This window comes from Dipodomys merriami, unplaced genomic scaffold (assembly GCF_024711535.1).
Source record: "Dipodomys merriami isolate MVZ:Mamm:240054 unplaced genomic scaffold, mDipMer1.0.p SCAF_22, whole genome shotgun sequence".
In the NCBI taxonomy this organism is placed as follows: domain Eukaryota; kingdom Metazoa; phylum Chordata; class Mammalia; order Rodentia; family Heteromyidae; genus Dipodomys; species Dipodomys merriami.
In genome coordinates, this window is record NW_027203604.1 from 11,006,694 (window position 1) to 11,026,282 (window position 19,589).

General features: G+C 44.7%; 1 protein-coding gene across 4 annotated transcripts in view; it reads right to left on the minus strand.

Moving 5' to 3' along the window:
* Nucleotides 1-5,562: 5,562 nt before the first annotated feature.
* Nucleotides 5,563-19,589, minus strand: part of Syk (spleen associated tyrosine kinase) — a 77,071-nt gene continuing 63,044 nt past the window's right edge. For all 4 annotated transcript variants that reach the window (XM_070033332.1, XM_070033328.1, XM_070033331.1 and 1 more), the window contains 7 exons: nt 18,105-18,192; nt 17,540-17,717; nt 16,193-16,402; nt 14,895-15,084; nt 9,888-10,028; nt 8,961-9,073; nt 5,563-6,303 (listed from right to left, as the gene is read on the minus strand). In XM_070033332.1, the coding sequence (XP_069889433.1) occupies nt 6,231-6,303; nt 8,961-9,073; nt 9,888-10,028; nt 14,895-15,084; nt 16,193-16,402; nt 17,540-17,717; nt 18,105-18,192 (993 nt within the window). In that variant the 3' untranslated portion in view covers nt 5,563-6,230. The remainder of the gene's footprint in view (nt 6,304-8,960; nt 9,074-9,887; nt 10,029-14,894; nt 15,085-16,192; nt 16,403-17,539; nt 17,718-18,104; nt 18,193-19,589) is intronic.

Genomic DNA, 19,589 nt, shown 5'->3' on the forward strand with positions numbered 1-19,589 from the left:
CACACGATACATACATGGTATACACACATGCACATGTACACATCACACATATACACAAATGCCACACACATACACACTATACACAACAAATATATTGGGCACATCATACATACATACACCACAACAAACACACACTAGGCAAACACACACACTATTCAGAGACACAAACATATGCAACATACACAGCACATAGATATAAACTATACACTCAACACACACATCACACACAGAGAAACACATCATATAGCAGGACATATTCAGAGATACATACTCCAACACACACATACCACACACACCATCCAATGCCACACCATACATACAGCATACACATAGCACACAAATATCCACCACACGCTACAGACAGACACACCATATACACATACTACACACATACATAAATACATACCTCACAGATACAAACACATGCATAGGATGCAAAAACACATCCTCAGAGGCACACAGAGCGCCCATGGAGGAACCTGGGTCTAGTGACCTGCTTTAGACCATGTGCTCCAAACCCCGTGAGGGTGAAGCTTGGACCCCAGATGTGGGAAGCACCCACAATGCCCTGAGCAGCTGACCTCTACTCAGGCTCCTGCAGGAGGCTGCAGATCAGAGCATCAGAGTATCATGTGGGGAGACACAGCAGACACTGAGGAATGGGGTGTCTTCTGTATTGTCAGCAGGCGTGTTCTAGAACATGCATATCTAGCTGTTGCAGGTACAGAGAAAGGTAAGTGAAGAGGCTTTGCTTCTGCATTACAGGTCTCCTCAGCCTGATTCTCCCTTCTAGGGCAGCCCATCCTGCTACTCAACTCTCGAGCCCTGCTCCCCAGGCCCTAGATCCCTGTTCCCCAGACAGGGTCCCAGCCCAGCTCTGCTCGGTGGTGCCCTTGAACACTGTTCCTCCTGGATTTTCTCACAATGCTTGTGGTGCAAGGGTGGGAATTCCTCATTTGGCACCTTGCTGGCTTTCTCTTTAGGTAGCGGTGTCCCCAGAGGCCACTTCCTGAGTGACAACACACCACTGTCACTAGACACTCCTGGTGCCATCTGCCAGCATCCAGGGGAACAGATCATGGGGCAATGGGCACTTTCTTCCTGGTAAGAACACATTCGGTGCCCTGGCCTCATGCACTGGCCTTTGAGGCTGAGGCCTATCCTCGCCCCTGGGCTGGGCACAGGGAGGACTTGTCCGGCTGTTTCCGGCAGTCAGTGTTTACCACGCTGAATGCCATGCATGGGCAGCTCCGTGTTTCCAGAAACGTATGATGTCACCTGATATGAGCCATGGAGAAGAAAGTACCAGACACAGGCTCTTTCTTTTTCCTGAATAAGGACGAGTTGTTTATGAACAATCCACGTTTTCTCCCTCAGTGAGCCACAGCTTGGTGACAGCTATGGAAAATAGACTCGCTCACAGACCTCCAAGGCTGCAGGGCTGTAAAGCGTCTGACTCATGGCTTCACAGCAGCAATGCTTAGCTAAGAATGTAGCTGCTGGAAATGTCCCCAGCTGAGCCCGTGTGTGGCCTTCCGGCATCACTTGCTGGTCTGGTGGCCCATGGGATGGGGGGGGGAGGGGTGGCTGGCTCACAGGAATGGCCAGGGAGACAGGGCTCTGGTGGCTCAGGCAGGGTCAGTCGCTAGTTCAGAGCATGTTCCAAAAGAGGGTTCTTTCTGTGAATGGTCATGTGTCCTGGGGTGTGAGTCAGATGTGGGCAAATAGAGATACAGACAGACAGACAGACAGACACATACATACACACACACACACACGCACACACGCACACACGCACGCACACACATGTGGAGAATGTATATTGCATATCACAGCTGGGATCTTAAAGGCCTCTCAAAAGACCATGTACTAAGGCTTGTTCTTCCATCGGTACACATATACATCATACAGAGGAATTATATACATGCATGCATATAATCGTGTGCCCACATACATAAATATAATGTCTGCTTATGCACATATTCACGGGTGTGCAGCATAGCCTTGTCGATGGAGGCAAGTGTGACTTCATCTGTGAATGCATATGTGCATGCGTGTGAGTGTGTGTGTGTATCTACAATCTTCTTTATTTTGGTTGCTCATGGGGCTTGACCTCGGGGACAGAGTGCTGTCCCTAACATTTTCTGCTCAAGGCTATTGCTCTACCACTTTGAGCCACAGCTCCACTTCCAACTTTTTTGGTGGTCAATTGGAGATAATTCTCATATAAACTTTCCTGCCTGGGCTAGCTTCCAACCATGATCCTCAGAGCTCAGCCTCCTGAGTAGCTAGGACTACAGGGTAAGCCAGCAGCACCTGGCTGCTGTAGTCTTTGAGCAGGAGGGGGGCCGGGCTTGGGAGTTGTTTCCTGTTCTATCCCAGTGCTCTCAGGCTGGGTTCACAGAGGAAGGCAGAGCTCACACCCCATGCCCCGCTTTGGCCTTAGGGGGTGGGGGTCTCCATGGTCCACCGCTCACTAGCGTACGGATGGGCTATGAGACCCTCACGGGAGATCCATGAAATGGAGCCCACACATACCCACAGGACAGGCCTCTTCCAGTGTGGCAGATGTAAATCCGTGTTTTACAATGCGGCAGGGCCTCAGTATTCTGCCATGCAGGTTGCATAGCTGACAATGCCCTCCAGTACTAGCTGGCAGTGAGCCTGTCCTGTCCCAATGACTCATGTGGACATCACAACCAAGCTAGTCTTACGTTTTTATTCATGCAGTTTCAAACAACGGCAAGTGACACAACGTAGCTCTTCTGGAATACATGGGAAGCATGCTGTTTGCCGCAGGGTTGGCTGGGGAAGACTGACCATCGAGCGGCCACCTCTGCTGATGGAGGTGATCATCAGGCTCATGTCCGCCTGAAGTTACCATCCCAGCAACAAAGTGGGTTAAGATGAAGGGCAAACAGCATGCTCACTGGAAAACATGTGCCATGATTTTGCTTGTATGAGACATTTGCTCTGGCAGGGAGCAAGGTATCTTTGGCATCTGTAGTTAGTAGACTGTAGCCAGTGCAGCCCAGCGTGCTCGTTTGTGCCCTTGTGAAAAAGGCCAGCAGGTGAAAGGCATATATAGAGCAAGCACAGCCCCCAGGAAAGCGACTGGGAGGAACTTCAGGACAGCCTGTGAGTAGAACTCTAGCCCAGCACGGTGGCTGAAGGTCCCTGGGAGTTGCTTGGAGAAAGGTCTCTCTCCAAATTTGCCCTTTTCTCAGCCTTGGTCCTCCTTTAGTAAGCTGCCATCACCCCAGGGGAAAAAGAATTAAGCTGGGAACTGGTGGCTCACACACTTGTAATCCTAGCTACTCAGGAGGCTGAGCTCTGAGGATCATGGTTGGAAGCTGGCCCAGGCTGGAAAGTTTGTGAGACTATTATTTCCATTTAATCACCGAAAAGTTGGAAAGTGGACCTGTGGCTCAACTGGTAGAACAACAGCCTTGAATCCTTGAATTAAAAAACTAAGGGATAGTGCACAGGCCCTGAGTTCAAGCCCCAGTACTGGCACACACACACACACACACAATTATTCTTGATGGAAGATCATGATTTCTACCAGATAAGACAGCCTCACACTGGCCCATGGGGTTCTATACAACACAGGAACCTGCTGTCTACAGTGAGAGGCCCTGGACATTGTCTCCAGGACAGAGGGACCCGTGTCTGTGGCCAGGCTGGCCAGCCTTCTGTCAGCCTTATGTTGGTCAGGCTTAGACTCCTAGGAAGGAGGGATGCTACTAGAGAGGCCAAAAATATCCAAGAAGTTATTACACACACAGACTACTCTTTGAGCAGATAATCTTATCAAAGATCCATCCTATGTCACTGGCTTGTGCCTGTAATACTAGCTAATTGGAAAGCTGAAATCTGAGGATCCCTGTTCAAAGCTAGCCCAGACAGACAAAATTGTGAGACTCATCTCTACTTAACCAGCAAAATGCCAGAAGTGGAGGTATGACTCAAACGGTAAAGTGCCAGCCTTGAGCAGAAAAGCCAAGCATGAATGTGAGGCTCTGAGTTCAAATTCCAGTCATGCGCACATGCGTGCACACACACACAGGCACACACATACTTACAGTGAGAGTTGTGGCAGGTAGACTCAGAGCCCAGAATCAGAGCCTCTGATGCAGCCTCTTTACCAAACCCAGCATGCTCAACCCTTGTCCTCATGACTCTACATCTCTCATGGTCTGACCAATGGAGATTTTGTCACTGATCTTCACAACTGCAGGGACTTGACCATGTTTTGGGAACTGGCTCAGTTTAGCACACATCTATCCTATCAGGAACTACAATTCCAAAGGGTGTGGGTGGCTTCTAAAGCAACTTAACACAAACTCAACAAGTGAGCTTGTCTTCCTTCAGCAAAGGAAAGGTAAGATGGCCTCCTTTCTCTGTGTGTTGTTGCCCTTTGTGAGTAGATCCTGTTCTGTCATTCAGGGCTGTGTATGTTTTACATGTCCTAAGTGGACAATAAGGCGGGTACAACTTTGTGTGTCTACTGACATATGGCTGCATTGTTTTTAACTTTTGTTCTTTTTGGTGGGATTTAAATTCATGACCTTGTACACTGACGACTTGCTTGGCTGGTTGGTGCTCTACTGCTTGAGCAATGCCTCCAGCCCTGCTTTTTGCCGGTTATTTTGGAGACAGAGTTTCATAGACTTTTCTGCTTGGGCTAACCTTGAACCACAGTCCTCTAGATCTCAGCCTGTTGAGAGGCTAGGATCACAGACATTAGCTTGCTGGTGCTCAGCAGCTTTTGAGTTTCCAGAGACTCAAGCAAAACACACAAAATGGTTGATGATTTGCATGAGGGAAAACCTTAGGTGGGGAGTCGTTAAGTCTAGGGCCTGGAAGAGAATTCTCAGGCCAAACATGTTCAGCCCAAGGCCACTCTCAATAAGGCCCATTTGGGGATGAGGATTAGAGTCTTCTAATTTTACTATGAATTGATTCTCTCTTCAGAAACTCCTCTTCAGATGACTTTGATACTCATGTTGTCCTCTTCTCTGGTGCAGTTGAGCCCCCCCCCAAATTCTTGTGATGAAGACAAAATTATATGACATAGTATAAATCCAAATGTCTAGGATAGGGTCTTTGTAGGTGGGGCTTTAGGATGTGATTACGTGTAGAGGAGGTCTTAAGAGTGGGGCCCTCTCTCTGCCCGAGCAATGCCCTCCCAGGCTTCGACTCATCAGATGCCTGCACCTTGACAATGAACTTCCCAGAACTGTGAATGACAAATGTCTTCATAAATTGCCCAGTCTAGATGATCCATGATAACAACTAAAGGGGACCGGCATGGCCTTCCTTACAGATGCATGCATTCATTCATGGTAGCACGCTCTCTGCTGTGCTCCAGACATGGCAGTCTGAAGTATTCTATGTCACACAAGGTGAACAGGAGCCTGCCACTCCCACACAAGGGGAGCTTTATTCACTTGTCCCTATCAGGCCTCAGCATAGTCTGCAAGGGGCACGCAGGCCAAACCAGGGGTTTCCTAGGGGCTTTGTTCCTCTTCCAGATGTTTCTTATGTTCCAAACACAGAGCAAAAGCAACATCCAGGTTTATTATTAATTATGACTATTCATATTATTATTAGTTCACTAACTGGCTAGATGCTTAGAACTCATACTGGTAGCACTTATTCCGCCTCCTCTTCATTCTCTTCCTTTTCTCCTTCCTTCTACTCTTCTTCCTCCTCCTCCTCTTTCTTTGAAAGCTCCCATAGCATTTATCCATTCAGACAGCATTTCTGTGACCAGGGATCAGTCCCACAGCTGCCAAAGTCTGTTCAAGATGCCGTTGTCCTTTTTTTTACCCTGGCTGTTTCTCCATCTCAGGAATCACTTGTGAAATGCTAGCTGAAAGATCTGCAGAGGCTAAGTGGATGAGAATGCCCTACCCCCCTCCCCCAGCCCTGCCTCTAGTTCAAGTTTTCCAGGATTCCTGCAGTCCAGGCCCCAGTGAAAATAAAAGGAATTCAGAATCAGATCTTAAAAGTGATCTGTCATGAAAACCACACAGATGAATTCAGGGGCCCCTTTGTCCAGCCTCCTTCTGGGGATGAGCTTGTTCTGGGGAGGGAGAGTCCAAGGACATGCCCTGTTCCACATGAAGCTGGCTCTCTCCACCAGCAGAGGGTGTTGCAGACACTGGAAACCAGTCCATCAGAATACATTTTGCCCAGGAGGGGACCGACACCAGAGGGAGCTGCTAGTTAACCACATCGTAGTAATAATTGCGCAGCCGCAGTTCCACTGCTACAAATCCAGGCCTCTTCTCCACCCTGGGAAAGAGATGTTAGTGTGTGTCAAGATGGCTCTTGAAATAAATACTATAGATCAACCACCCCTCTACAGCACAGAGCGCAAACAGTTGCACTCCCTGGTAGCCAAAGCTTAAAAGAGGTGCTCCAGCATCTGTCTATCTGGTTGGTGTTCCAAAACAGAAATACAGCCTCATCCCACTCCAGACCTACAGAACCCAATCCTGTATTTTCTCAAGATCTCCAAGGGAATGGTGTACTGGAGAAGTTCGGGATCCTTTACAACTCTCCCCCTGTACAGGCTTTTGCAATTCCAGCAACATGTCTAAAAACATGTTGGAGCTGGACAACATACTACAGATGTGGATCGTGTTTAACTCTCAAACGTTTGAGAGGAAAAAATATATGGGCGTAAGTATTGTTCTTCCTTCTCATGTCACTTTCTCAATGGGGGCTGTTAATAGGAGCTCTTATTTTTTTTATTTTTTATTTTCTTTTGTCATTTGTGGGGCTTGAACTCTGGGCCTGGGCGTTGTCCTTCAGCTCCTCAGCTCACGGCGAGCGCTCTACCACTTGATTCACAGCACCATTTCTGGTTTTTTGGTGGTTTATTGGAGATAAGAGTCTCACGGACTTTTCCTGCCGGGGCTGGCTTTGAACAGTGATCCTTAGATCTCAGCCTCCTGAGTAGCTAGGATTACAGGCATGAGCCACAGGCACCCAGCTAATAGGAGCTCTAGAATGTAAAACAGTGATAGCCGAGACAAAGACCTAGAGGTTGTCAATTATGTCATCATCATCTTCTTCTTCTGCACTGAAAATTGAACTCAGGACCTTGAGCCTACTAGGCAAGTGCTTACCACTTGAATTATGCTCCCCCTAGGTCCATCCTACTATATTATTTTTGTTGTTGTTGTTATTATTATATTAATTTGAGACTAGGTCATGCTAGCTTTGTCCAGGGTAGCCTCAAAGCATGGGTTCCCTGCCTCTGCTTCCCAAGTACCTGGAATTACAGGTGTGCCCTACCACACCTATTTTCTGTTGTAAATCTTAACACAGGAAGGCTGTACTGTTAGTAAATGATGTGCTGATATAAGTAAACTATGGGCAAGACTTTTAATAATCCATGATCTGTAAATAAGCATGCGCATGCTCTAACGGGAGCATACTCTTCCACATCCACAGAGGACTAGTTTCAGAACCCCCATCAATACCAAAATCCTCAGATGTTCCAGTCTACTCTATAAAATAATACAGTATTGCATATAACTTCAGATATCTTCCTATATATGTCAAACCACCTCTAAATTACTTATGCAATATTGGATATAAGGTAATTGTTATGGAAATAGTTGTAAGACTGTATCATAAAGGGAATAATGACAAAATATGATGTGGCATGTTTCACTTGTTCCCCTCAGATGCAGTTAGGCATATATTTTCAATCCATTGTTTGTTGAATCTACTAATATGGAACCTGCAAGCCCATTCTCTTCATTAAAACCTTGAGAATCCATCCTTACCTCCAAGTTATTTGTAAGCGAGTTTCATATTAGTGGCTTGCACCTCATGTGGCTGAGATCTGAAGGTCATGATTCAAAGCCAGCTTTGGGTAGGAAAGTCTGTGAGACTCTTATCTACAATGAACCACCAAATAGCTGGAAGTGGAGCGATGGCTGAAGTAACAGAGTAGTAACCTTGAGCAAAAAAGCTAAGAGATAGAACCCAGGCCCTGAATTAAAGTCCTCATACTGACAAAAAGAAGTTATATATTTTCCTATTTTGCAAAATTTGGGGCTATAATGCCAATGGATAAAGTTGCCAACAGTGTCAAAAAAAAAGATCCTGATATTAAACTCATTGCTACATTCCACATCCAGCCATTCTGTCTCACAACTACCATTTCACAACACAGTGAGCACCAAGAACCACTACCATTAGCAGAGCAGAGTGTTTTCTGCACTGCCCACTTGGGTAGTCCCATCAAATGGCATTGTGGCTAATGCTTCATCTGCAGTGTTCCAACATGTAGCACTTAGCAGCACTTCCTAAGAAGCTCCATGCTCTGGAGCAGTGACTGACATCCACCTTCTGCCATCCCAGAATGTGTCCAGTGCCTCCGTTGCTGTCCAAAATTTCAGAGTACTCATAATTTACTTGTGCTCTGGAGATGTTGAGGGTGGTTTAGCAGGGAGCAAAAGAGTCCTGCATGTTACGAACTGGGAGGGCCTTTGACCCTGCCACACTGGGTTGTGCGAGTGTATTACATGGTAAGCCTCTGGCACTGAACCTGTCAGTGATCTGCAGGATCTCCTAGTGGAGATTAAATGTTCTGTTGCCGGATAGGGTACTAGCCATTGCCTGAGCACATCACGGGTGTATGTTCCAAACTCTGGAGAATCACTAAAGCTTCTGATAGTGATCCCATAAGATCCTGCTGCCTGGTGATTTTGTATAAGGACACTCTAAAATGCTCACACAAGGGCCAGAATGTGGACTGATGCATATCTCAGGATGCATCCCTTTTGTTAAGTGACATGACTGGATCTTGAGCAAGACAGTCCCTGCTCCTGGCTCCCTGGTTTACTGGGAAGGCAGAACGTGATGTATGTTTCTTGAAAAGGCCATCTCCCCCCAGAGCCCTGGATACACAGCAGAAAGTGTCTGGTACTCACTCATAGGTCCAGCATAGGTTCATTAGCTCATACATCTCTCTCGGGCACCCTGCGGGGCAGCCCATGCGCTCTCCTTTCTCCAGCATGGCAGTCACCTCGCTCCCCTTCATTCCCTGAGACAAACAAATACACACGAGCTTTGAAAATAGTGCTAGCATACAAAACAAAACAATTCTTCCCCCAAGAGGAAATGAGTACATGCACAGATGAAATGCTTTCAATGATGTAAGCTACACAGCCAGGAGCACATCAAATGCATGGCTGGAGGTCAGGAGGGACTGCCCAGTGGGAAGGGAAGTTGGGACTCTGGGTTCTACTGTTTCCCCAACTGGAGGGTTCATTTCATGGCAGGTATCAGCTTCATGCTGCTATATTAATGTATGTGTATGTAGGATGATATATAATATATTAAAATATTCTAACTAGCCACTGGTAACTCACACCCATAATTCCAGATCTCAGGAGGCTGTGATCTGAGAATCAAGGTTCAAAGCCAGTCAAAACAGATAAATTGGAGAGACTGTTACCTCTAATTAACTACCAAAAAGCTGTAAGTGGAGGTGTGGAGGCATGGCTCAAGCAATAGAGCACCAGCCAGCAGAGCAAGAAGCTAGAACAAAGTTCAACTCTCTCTCTCTCTCTCTCTCTCTCTTACACACACACAAACACACATCTAAAACTCGTAGCAGTGATAAATTTGATACTGTCAGTAGTCATAATTCTATTTCAACACTCATAAAGGAGGTCTGGATATCAATTCTATGCATCTATCTATACATTTAATATGCAGTGAAGAAACAACCCTGTTCAGTTAGCATCAAGTAATGTTTTTGAGCTCTTTCATCATTTTCGGGTTCCTGTGAAAATAATCTGGTGCTCATTTGTGCTAGAGCTGAGACATGAAGCAGAGAGTAAAGGCCAGCTCACGCGGTAAGGCTTCTGCCCGTAGGAAAACGCCTCCCACATCAGCACCCCGAAGCTCCAGACGTCACTCTTGCTGGAGAACTTGTAGTAGTTGATGCACTCTGGCGCGTACCACTTCACCGGCCACTTCCCGTGTGTCTGTGCCTACAGACAAAGCAGAGGCCAGCATCTCATGAACAACATGCAATGCACCATGCTCAGCGCAGCTTTAGTCCCCAGAACTGAGATGAACAGAAACAATGTGGCCCCTATAGACCATAGCATGGGTGCTGTCCACCCGTGAAGAGGAGAGAAAAAGGCCCTAACCCAGACTGCCACATAGAAGAAACCTATGGGATCATGGTAAGGGGAAAATGCCAGCCACCAAAGGACAAAGGCAGTATAACTGCACTTGTATGAGAGACCTAGAGTCACTAGAACTATCCACGAGACAGAGGGGAAAATGGACTGTCGGGCAGGGTGAGGAGAGAGGAGAGTATCTGATGGACGAATACAGAGTTTAACTTGCAAGTGGAAAGAATTCTGACATCAAGTTGTATTGTTATATTGTATTGTGTGTACTGAGTGCCATTAAACTGAGAACTTGAAATTAAGGTGCTAAATTTTGTTATATGCATTTAACCATAATTTATAGAAGGATAAATAAGCTTATGAGCTGCAACATGCTCTCTCTCTCTCTCTGTGTGTGTGTGTGTGTGTGTGTGTGTGTGTGTGTGTGTGTGTGTGTGCGCAACTTACTTTTTAATGTTCCTACCTGGAACATCATGAACCCAACTGTATATCAGCACATGAACTCTTTGAAAAGATTTGCCTTCTGTGCTGCATTGAATCCCCCAGGACTGATAGAGTCAGACTCCTACTGAAAGTCTCTTAGATGGTTTGCAGCTTTCTTCTATTACAAATCAGCTGGAACACATCACAGAGGCTTGTGTCTGCCCCAAAGGGAGCCAAGGGGTGAGGGTGTTGGAGCCAAGCCGGGTGTTGCACAGACCCTGCTTCCCTCACTGTCATTGCTCTGTGATCTGGTTTAACTCTTGATTCTTTTATACTTCACTCTGCTCCATGTTCCTAAAGAAGTCCTTCCTGTCTCTACTTTTCAGGATTGCTGGACCCTTCATTGCCTCTTCTAATATAGCTTTTACTTCTGTTATGGTCTTGTCTCTCCTGGCTGATTCTCAGAGAGCTGTTGGTGCCTTCTCTAACAATATACTGTCTAATAGCCAGGGCAGTGTCAGAAGCAGTGTTCAGGTTCTTGGATGCTTCTTTCTCAAGGGGCCCATCTGAATACAGGCAGATGAATAGATTTATGCAGAGAGCCTCTCAGATCTAAAAGGATCAAATCATAACCAATGAACAAAGCAAGACAGTGATTTATAAGAAACAGGTCATGTAGGAAAATAGAACAAACCACATTCTTAAAGACAGGTCTTTCCTCCCTTGTCCTTTGAATCTGAGTAGTCTGTGGCAATTCTTACCAACCCATCAAGTGGAAATCACTTGACAAGAGTTTCTGAATCCAGGCCTTATCAGCTTTGTCAATTTCACAAACCTCTGTTTCTGACTCTTGAGCTGCCACGCTGTGAGGAAGCCCAAGGGCCATTAGGAGGCTCACAGTATGAGTCTAATCAGCCACTAACTAATGAATGCATAGAATGGAACTGGATCCCTGGACCTCCGTGGGCAGCCTCCCAGCAACTGTGTGCAGCAAACACGCCAGTCCTCACTGAGCTCTATCCACACTGTGGTGTGGACGCTGCATATACACACACACCAGCTAGGGCTGCAGGGCACTGAGCATGAACCAACCTGTCAGGCAGCAGAAGATAACAGTGACACATTGCCATTTCCCCCTTCTCTGTGTCCTCTGAGAGTGCCTGCTCCACACAGGCTTCTTGGCTTCTTGGCTCCAACATATGCCCAGCTTTAGAACACATTCTGTTTTCTCGAGTCCTGTGCTCTTTCTTCTAGGCTGGGGTGTCTTGGGCTGAGCCTCTGTCTAGACCATGTTGTTCTCTCAGGACCCTCATTTCCAAGGGCACCCCTCTAGGATGGCTGTTTTGTGAGGAATGAGGTGAGTGATAGGCTGTGTGGGAGCAAGATGCTGGGCAGCTGTGCCTATGATTCTCTCCCAGAGGCTTTCAGGGCCCAAGAGGGTGAAGCCAGCCTGCTCCTGGGGTTCATCCCATTAACAAGTGACATCCTCCATTTCCAGGAGGAAGGACATGGTCACTGTTAGGTAAATGAAATTGGCAGCCGACTAAAGAGAGCAGCACGTGGTATTCAGGCAAGGGAAAGGTTTATTTGCAGGCCGCCTCTGGTCAAGTTGGAAGCCCAAGCAGCAGGAATAAAAAGGATCGAATCACAGCCAGGCCAGACTTACCAAGGCCAGGGGTGGGAGAAGGTGTGGCCACCCAGGATTCAGATGTGACCTCAGGGAGGGGGGAAGGTGACTGCTTTCTAGTGTGTCCATTACCTAGGTGACACAGGTACTGGGCGGAGACTTAACCAAGAAGAGGGATGAGTCTGCTCCACCTTCCCAGGGTGGACCTTACAGTCCCTTAGGACTTCAATAACCATCTCAGGTTGTGACACTCAGGCTCAATCCCACAGTCCCCAACAGAATGGCCACACTGGTCCTTTCTTGCCACTTATGAATTGGCCCTATAAAGTTTTCCATTTATTGCTGAGACTTTTAGATATTCCTAGAGAATTGCAGAGCTACAGATTTTTCTTCAGCACATTCTTTTCCTTACCAGATGTAATCCTATTACTTGGTCATCATAAACCATAGATATGTTCATAGGGTTTATTTCCTTTCTCTTCTTTCTGTTGTTATTAGTTCATTAGAGGATTTGGAGGTGGGTAGCAGAAATAGTACCACCTCAGAAAGTAGGGTGGGTGCTTGTGAAGTTACTTAGGGAAATCTAAGTGCATGCCCAGTTTGGTTAGTACTATGCTTTACTGGGAGTCCATCCTTAGTTCAGCCTGGACAGATGAGCAGGTGTATTTCTTTTCTAGTCTCATTCATTACATTGATTTTTACTTTGTAGAAATGTATTGCTTTTTTTTTCTTTTGCTGATATTGTGGCTTGAACTCAGGCCTTGCAGTCTGGCTCAGCTTGTTTGCTCATGGCTGGTACTCTATCATTTCAGTCATTTCTCCAATCCAGTTTTATGCTACTTAATTGGAAATAGAGTCTCATGGCTTTTTCTACCTATACTGGCTTCAAACCATGATCCTCCTGTCTCAGCCTCCCGAGTAGTTAAGATTACACAAGTGAATCACTCAACGTATTATCTTTTTTTAAAAATAGCTCAATTACCCTAGATAGTGATTATGCTCATAGGACAATTTCCTCATACATAGTAGAAAGACAGGAGACCTTAATTTTTTACTTGGGTAGAGATGTCAAACTTACTTGACACTTTGCATCTGCATTTTCAAACTTTTACATATAGATCTGTGTATATGTTAAAGATTATTTTGGAAGTGATCCATACCAGGGGTGGTAAAATAGTGTCCCACACATGTGGGACACGTGTTCTGTGGGGAAAAGGAGTCCATGGATGAATTAGAGTTGAGATATACAACAAAGACCAACTATCCACTGGCATTCACAATACCTATTCACAGAAACAGGGCTCAGGGAAATGTTTCAGAAATCTTCCCATCCCACTTGCATTTTTCCAAAGGAATTTAGCCATGGATTTCCACACTTCTTTTTTTGTAAAATGAGCCATCAGTTAATATCTGATTCCCTGCTATTTCATGAAAGATAATTTGGAAGACACTAGTCTGAAAAAATCTCAATGGATGATATATTAGAGTATGTTTACTTTATTTTAACTGATAGGATCAATACTGAATAAGAGCATTTTTATCAGGAACTCTATTACACGGTTGGTGGCAATGTAAACTAGTACAACCACTATGGAAGGCACTGTGGAGATTTCTCAATGGACTAAACACAGAATTGCCCTATGATCTAGTGATACCTCTTGGACTTTTCTCCAAAAGACTACACGTCAGGATTCAGTAAAGACACCTGTGCATTCATGTTCGTTGTTGACACTGTTCACTGTAGCCAACTTAGGAAAACAGCCCAGCTGGCCTGTAATGGATAAGTAGATCAAGAAAATGTATGTATATGTGTACATATACATGTATAAGTATATATGTATATATATGTACACACATATATGTATAAACACACACTTAGAAATTTTACTCATCCATTAGGAGGAATAATATTATATCACTCAAAGGGGAATGGGAGGATCTGGAAAATTATGTTTAGTGAAGTAAGTCAGGTTCAGAGAGACAAAGAATGCATGCTTCCTCTCATATGTGTAAATTAGAGCTACATTATAAGCATATAATGAACATATACAGGGTCATATGCATATGAACATAAACAAATTGACTAAAGTATGCTACATGCAGGGAAGGATTTCAAAAGCACAACTGCTTTGAACAACTAAAATTATATTTTAACAAAATGAATACCAGGAAGCTGAACTATGTTTCCTCTTGAGGTGAAAGAAGATGAACAGAGAGAGAGGAGTGGGTGAATGCAGTAATAACATGCACACACACACGTGTGAAAATGGAATCAGGTAACTTGAGGGGATGGGTAGGGTTGGGAGAGATGGGGAAGAATGATGCAAGAGGATACACTGATCAAGATGCATTGTATTCATAGACTTGCTGAACTGAAACCTCTTTGTACGATCATTTATAGATAATAATGAAAAAGAAGGAAGAAAGGAAAGAAGGAAGGAAGGAAAGATGAAAGAAGGAAAGGAAGGAAGGAAAGATGAAAGAAGGAAAGGAAGGAAGGAAAGATGAAAGAAGGAAAGGAAGGAAGGAAGGAAGGGGTTTTGGGAGAAGCCAGGGCTACTTGTGGAACTGCTTCTTCAGATCCTATCACACTGAAATGAAGAGAACACACATTTCCCTCTTGATTTATTGTGACCTGTTACCATGACTTCTAGCTGAGATTTTCCTACCTTATAGTAGCTTTCATCAGCTCCAAGTGCTTTGGAAAGACCAAAATCACTGATCTTAGCATAATGTTGAGTGACCAGCAACACGTTTCTTGCGGCCAGATCTCTATGCACAAAATTGCACTCTTCCAAATACTTCATTCCCATGGAGACCTGATGGACCAGCTCTATGATATTCTTGTCCTTGACATGCCTGAAGGTCAAAAGGGTACCATTAGGGGCAGTGAACATGGAGGCAACTATGCTTTTCAGGATCCACACAAGTAGATCCACTTACTCCCTATTCTTCTATTTTTGTGCCAGTACAGCCTGAACTCAGGGCCTAATGTTCTTGTTTAGCTTTTTTGTTGAAGGCTGGCACTCTACCACTTGAGCCACACCTTCACTTCTGGCTTCTTGGTAGTTAATTGGAGATAAGACTCTTCAATTTCTTACCTGCAAAGGACAGGTAACAATGCCTTCTGTTGATGGAAACGAAAATGACAATCTAAGTACAAGCAAAATGCAGCATATGGAGGAATGAATCTTTGGCTGGCGTTCTTCCTCTGAGTTTTTCTATCTCAATAACAGCTTTAAAAGAGTACAGCATAATTGCTCCACAGATGGATGCAACCAGTACACAGCAACCAACACCTTCAGAAGTTATCACTAAAGGGAACAAGTGGCTCATTCCTGTCATCACTGGCTCCTCAGGAGCTGAGATCTAAAGATCAAGTTTCAGTCAGCCCAGACAGACAAATCCCAAGAGACTCTTACCTCCAATCAACCACTAAGAAGGTGGAAGTGAAGGAGTACCTCAAGTAGTAACGCACAAGAGTGAAAAAGCCAAGCAAGAATGTGAGGCCTTCATTTCAAGCCCTACTTCTGGCACATACATACATACAGACAGACAGACAGACAGACAGACACACACACACACACACACACACACACACACACACACACAAACACACACACACGTGCACACACATATATAAATAAAACATAAACAAATAAATTAATTAATAATAAAAAGAGCATGTTCTACCTAGAAAGGAGAGATTTCCTGACTAGAAATCCTGAGTCAAAGTCTAACACTGGATAATTCCAGTGAGTCAAGGAGGAGAATGAATATAAACTAATTGGCTCAGAGTTTTCCTCTAAGTTTTTTTTCCCCATCTTCCTAGGTCATCTTCCCCTCTCAATTTCACTGAGCATAGACTCGTGTGGAAAGGGAGGAGAAGGGAGGTTTCCTGTAGAAATCAGGCTCAGTGCAGTCCAATGTGGACCCTAGTCTCAGGACATTCTGGGCACCATGATACCTGTTCTGTTGCAAATACTTATTGAGAGGACCCAGTTCTGCCATCTCCATCACCAGCATCCAAGACTCCGCTTCACAAATCCCAATCATGCGGACAATGTAGGGGTTGTCCAGTTGCTGCATGACATTGGCTTCTGCGAGCAATTCATCTTTCAGAGCCGGGTCATTGGCCTCATTTTTCAGGATTTTCACTGCTACTGTTTTCACAACTCTGAAAACAAATCAGTGCACGTGAGAAACAACCCCAAATGGCTCACGTCTAGAAAAACATATTATGCAAAGCATGTTCTCTATGCAGGAAACATGGAAATATCAGCCAAGAAACAGAAGGGTCTTCTGTAAAGCAATTCTCACACTCTCTAGTTTACAAACACACATTACTTGTAACTAATGGTGCAGATGGTGCAGAGATTGCCCTAAACCAAGGAAAAACCCTAACTTGTCAAATATTTAAATAACTTCCACATAAAACTCAACAGTTATGATATACTCAGATCATTTTAATATCCTATTATTTGTCATCTAGATTGCATATATGCATAAGAATATAAAATTTCCTTCATATAGGTTCAGCTATAATATTAATATATGTATATATATTAAAGCTCATGGTTAGCTGGTACTGATGGTTCATGCCTGGAATCCTAGCTACCTAGGATGCTGAGATCTGAGGATCAAAATTTAAAACCAGCCTAGGTAAACAAATCTGAGAAACTATTATCTCTAATTAACCAGTAAAAAGCCAGAAATGGAAGTGTGGCTCAAATGGTGAAGCTCCAGCTTTGAGTGAAAAAGTCAAGAGAGACCACAAAACTCTGAATTCAAGCCCCAGTACTGGTACCAAATATAAAAAGCTCCTGGTTAAAAACAAACACAATATTCCAGTATATTTCCATGTTATAGTTCGTTCATTTTAAGCAAGCCTCAACAAGTTTGCAAAGCAATTAGACTTTTCATTTTATCATACAAATATCACTTAGATCATGCTGAGCTAGTCAATATTTTCTGAGAAAGAAAAGCCTAAATGAAGCTGGGGGCTGAAGGCTCACATCTATAATCCTAGCTACTTAGGAGTCTGTGATCTCAGATCACAGTTCAAAGTCCCTGGACAGGAAAGTCTTTGAGACTCCAATAAACTGCCAAAACAGCTACAAGTAGAGCTGTGGCTCAAGTGGCAGAGCACCAGCTTTGAGCAAAAAAGCCAATCAAGAGTGAAAGGCTCTAAGTTCAAGCAGTTCAAACCCCAGTACTAGCAAAAAAAGAAAAAGAAAAAGAAAAAAGAAGACAAGTTTATACTAGGTTGGATTTTGGGCAGAAGACAGTAACCTAGGAGAACAACACTGCTTACTTTTTCATTTGGTAGTAGCCCTTCTTGACAGTCCCAAAGTTTCCGGAGCCCAGTTCGCTGTCTTCTAGGGTCAGCAGGCTTCGGTCGAGGTACACCTCTTTGGGCCTGATCTCTTCAGGGTCAGCATAGGGGCTCTCATACACCTCCGTGTCCATGGGCATGGCTTCTCTCTGAGGGCCTGCAAGGAGATCAGGACATGCTGGGCTCTGAGGCTTAGTACCCCTCCTCTCTTGAAGTCACAACCCATCTTTGGTCACCTGGAGTATAGTTGAGAACTAAAGGCAAGGTGAGGAGAAAGAATAAACAAAAAAAAAGTCTTCTAGATCAGAGGCAGCAAGGGCTTTCAACTAGGTCTGGTTGGGAGGTAGGGTGTATGTCGCCCTCTTGGGGGCTTTATAATGGCGTCAATCAGTAGAGCACTTGAGAAGCAACGCATGGGGCTGCTAAGGCAAGGCTAGTACAGCCCAAGCAACTCCTGCCTGGTTCTGCTGGAACTCTGCCTCTTTTGTGATTCTAGATGCTATGGAAGGAGTGCAAGTCACAGATGACCTTGCGTGGTGCTCACCTCTCTCTGCAACCCAGGGCCCACGGTCTGACTCGTAGGGATTGAAGGACACAGTGCTCTCTGGCCGGCTCCCACGAGGTGAGGCGCTCTGGAGAACGCAAAAGACCACGCGTCATTCTTCTTCAATTATGCATTGTCCACGGGACCAGAGTAATTATAGTTTTTTCCCCCCTTATTTCCAAGGTTTCACAGTTTAGCTTTTGCAAGGAAGATAAAGGAAAAGATTTAAGGAGAAAAGGCAAGGAAACAAAAGGTTTATCTCATTCTTCAGGCACCTGTTTGGATTCAGGGATAGGCTAAATAAAGCCTATCCTGAACAACTCAGGAGTCTTTGCAGGCTCCCCAAGAGGGGTAAGAAACAGTTTATTTGTCCTGGGAGAATTTCATTCTCATTTCCACGCTTATTATGTCCTTTTCCCACCTTCTTTGAGACCAAAAAGCCTCAGTTCCCTTTGGACTCATTTCCTACCTTTAATGCTGTCTCAGTGGATCTCACTTTTTATGGAAGTTATTTACAAAGGAAAATTAAATATCTACCCTCTGCTCTACCCTACAGCTCCCAGCATGTGTGCAATCTAGTCTCCACAGGCGTTTTTATCAGTTGATGTCAGAGGGTTTGCCATGGCTAAGGAACACAATATCCAGCAGGAGAAGCCTGCCTGTTACCTGCCCAGATGATACGTTCATCATCATCATCATCATCATCATCATCATCATCATCATCATCATCATCATCATCATCATCATCATCCTCATCCTTATCATCCTCATCATCCTCATGGTAATGATCATTCTAATATTCATAGATGCTCTTCACTTACCTGTAGGGATGTAATTCCTCCTCATACCCGTGGCAGGTAAATAAAGTGTATCTGAAGCAAAGCCTTTGGAGGAGGTTACTAGGGTCAGCCTTCCTGTTTATTTATTTAACATTAATTTTCATCAGGAAACAGCTGGGGGAAAATCTACTCTGAGTATTCCTAAGGATTTTATGAAGTATCTTCCTTTGGAGTCTTCCTGACTCATCTTCACCTCGAATCAGAACAAAGTGATTGTTATGACACGGCTCACAGGAGACCCATGAGTCAATGCCTCTTTTACTTTGAATGTGAATTGAGTAACATCTTAATACATGTCTATTTATCTTATAAGTGCCCAAACACTTGCCAGGAAGAAAATGAGATAACACTAAACTTGGGGGAAATTTAGAGCAGCAGAGACATCAAGCTTAGCATCACACAGACGCCCATCCTATGGCACACAGTAAATCCTTGCCTAAATTGCTGATACTAAGAGCAGTGGAACCAAAGCTTAATGATGGTGTCACGGTGCTTCAGTACCACCACTGGGTCACGTGTCCCCAAACACTTGACTTCCTTCTTCCATGCTGTCTACTGGGCACCAGAGGCTGGCATTGCTTGTGGTGGTAACAGACCTTTTGGTGAAGCCAATGAACATGTGGTCTTATATGTTCCTATATGGACA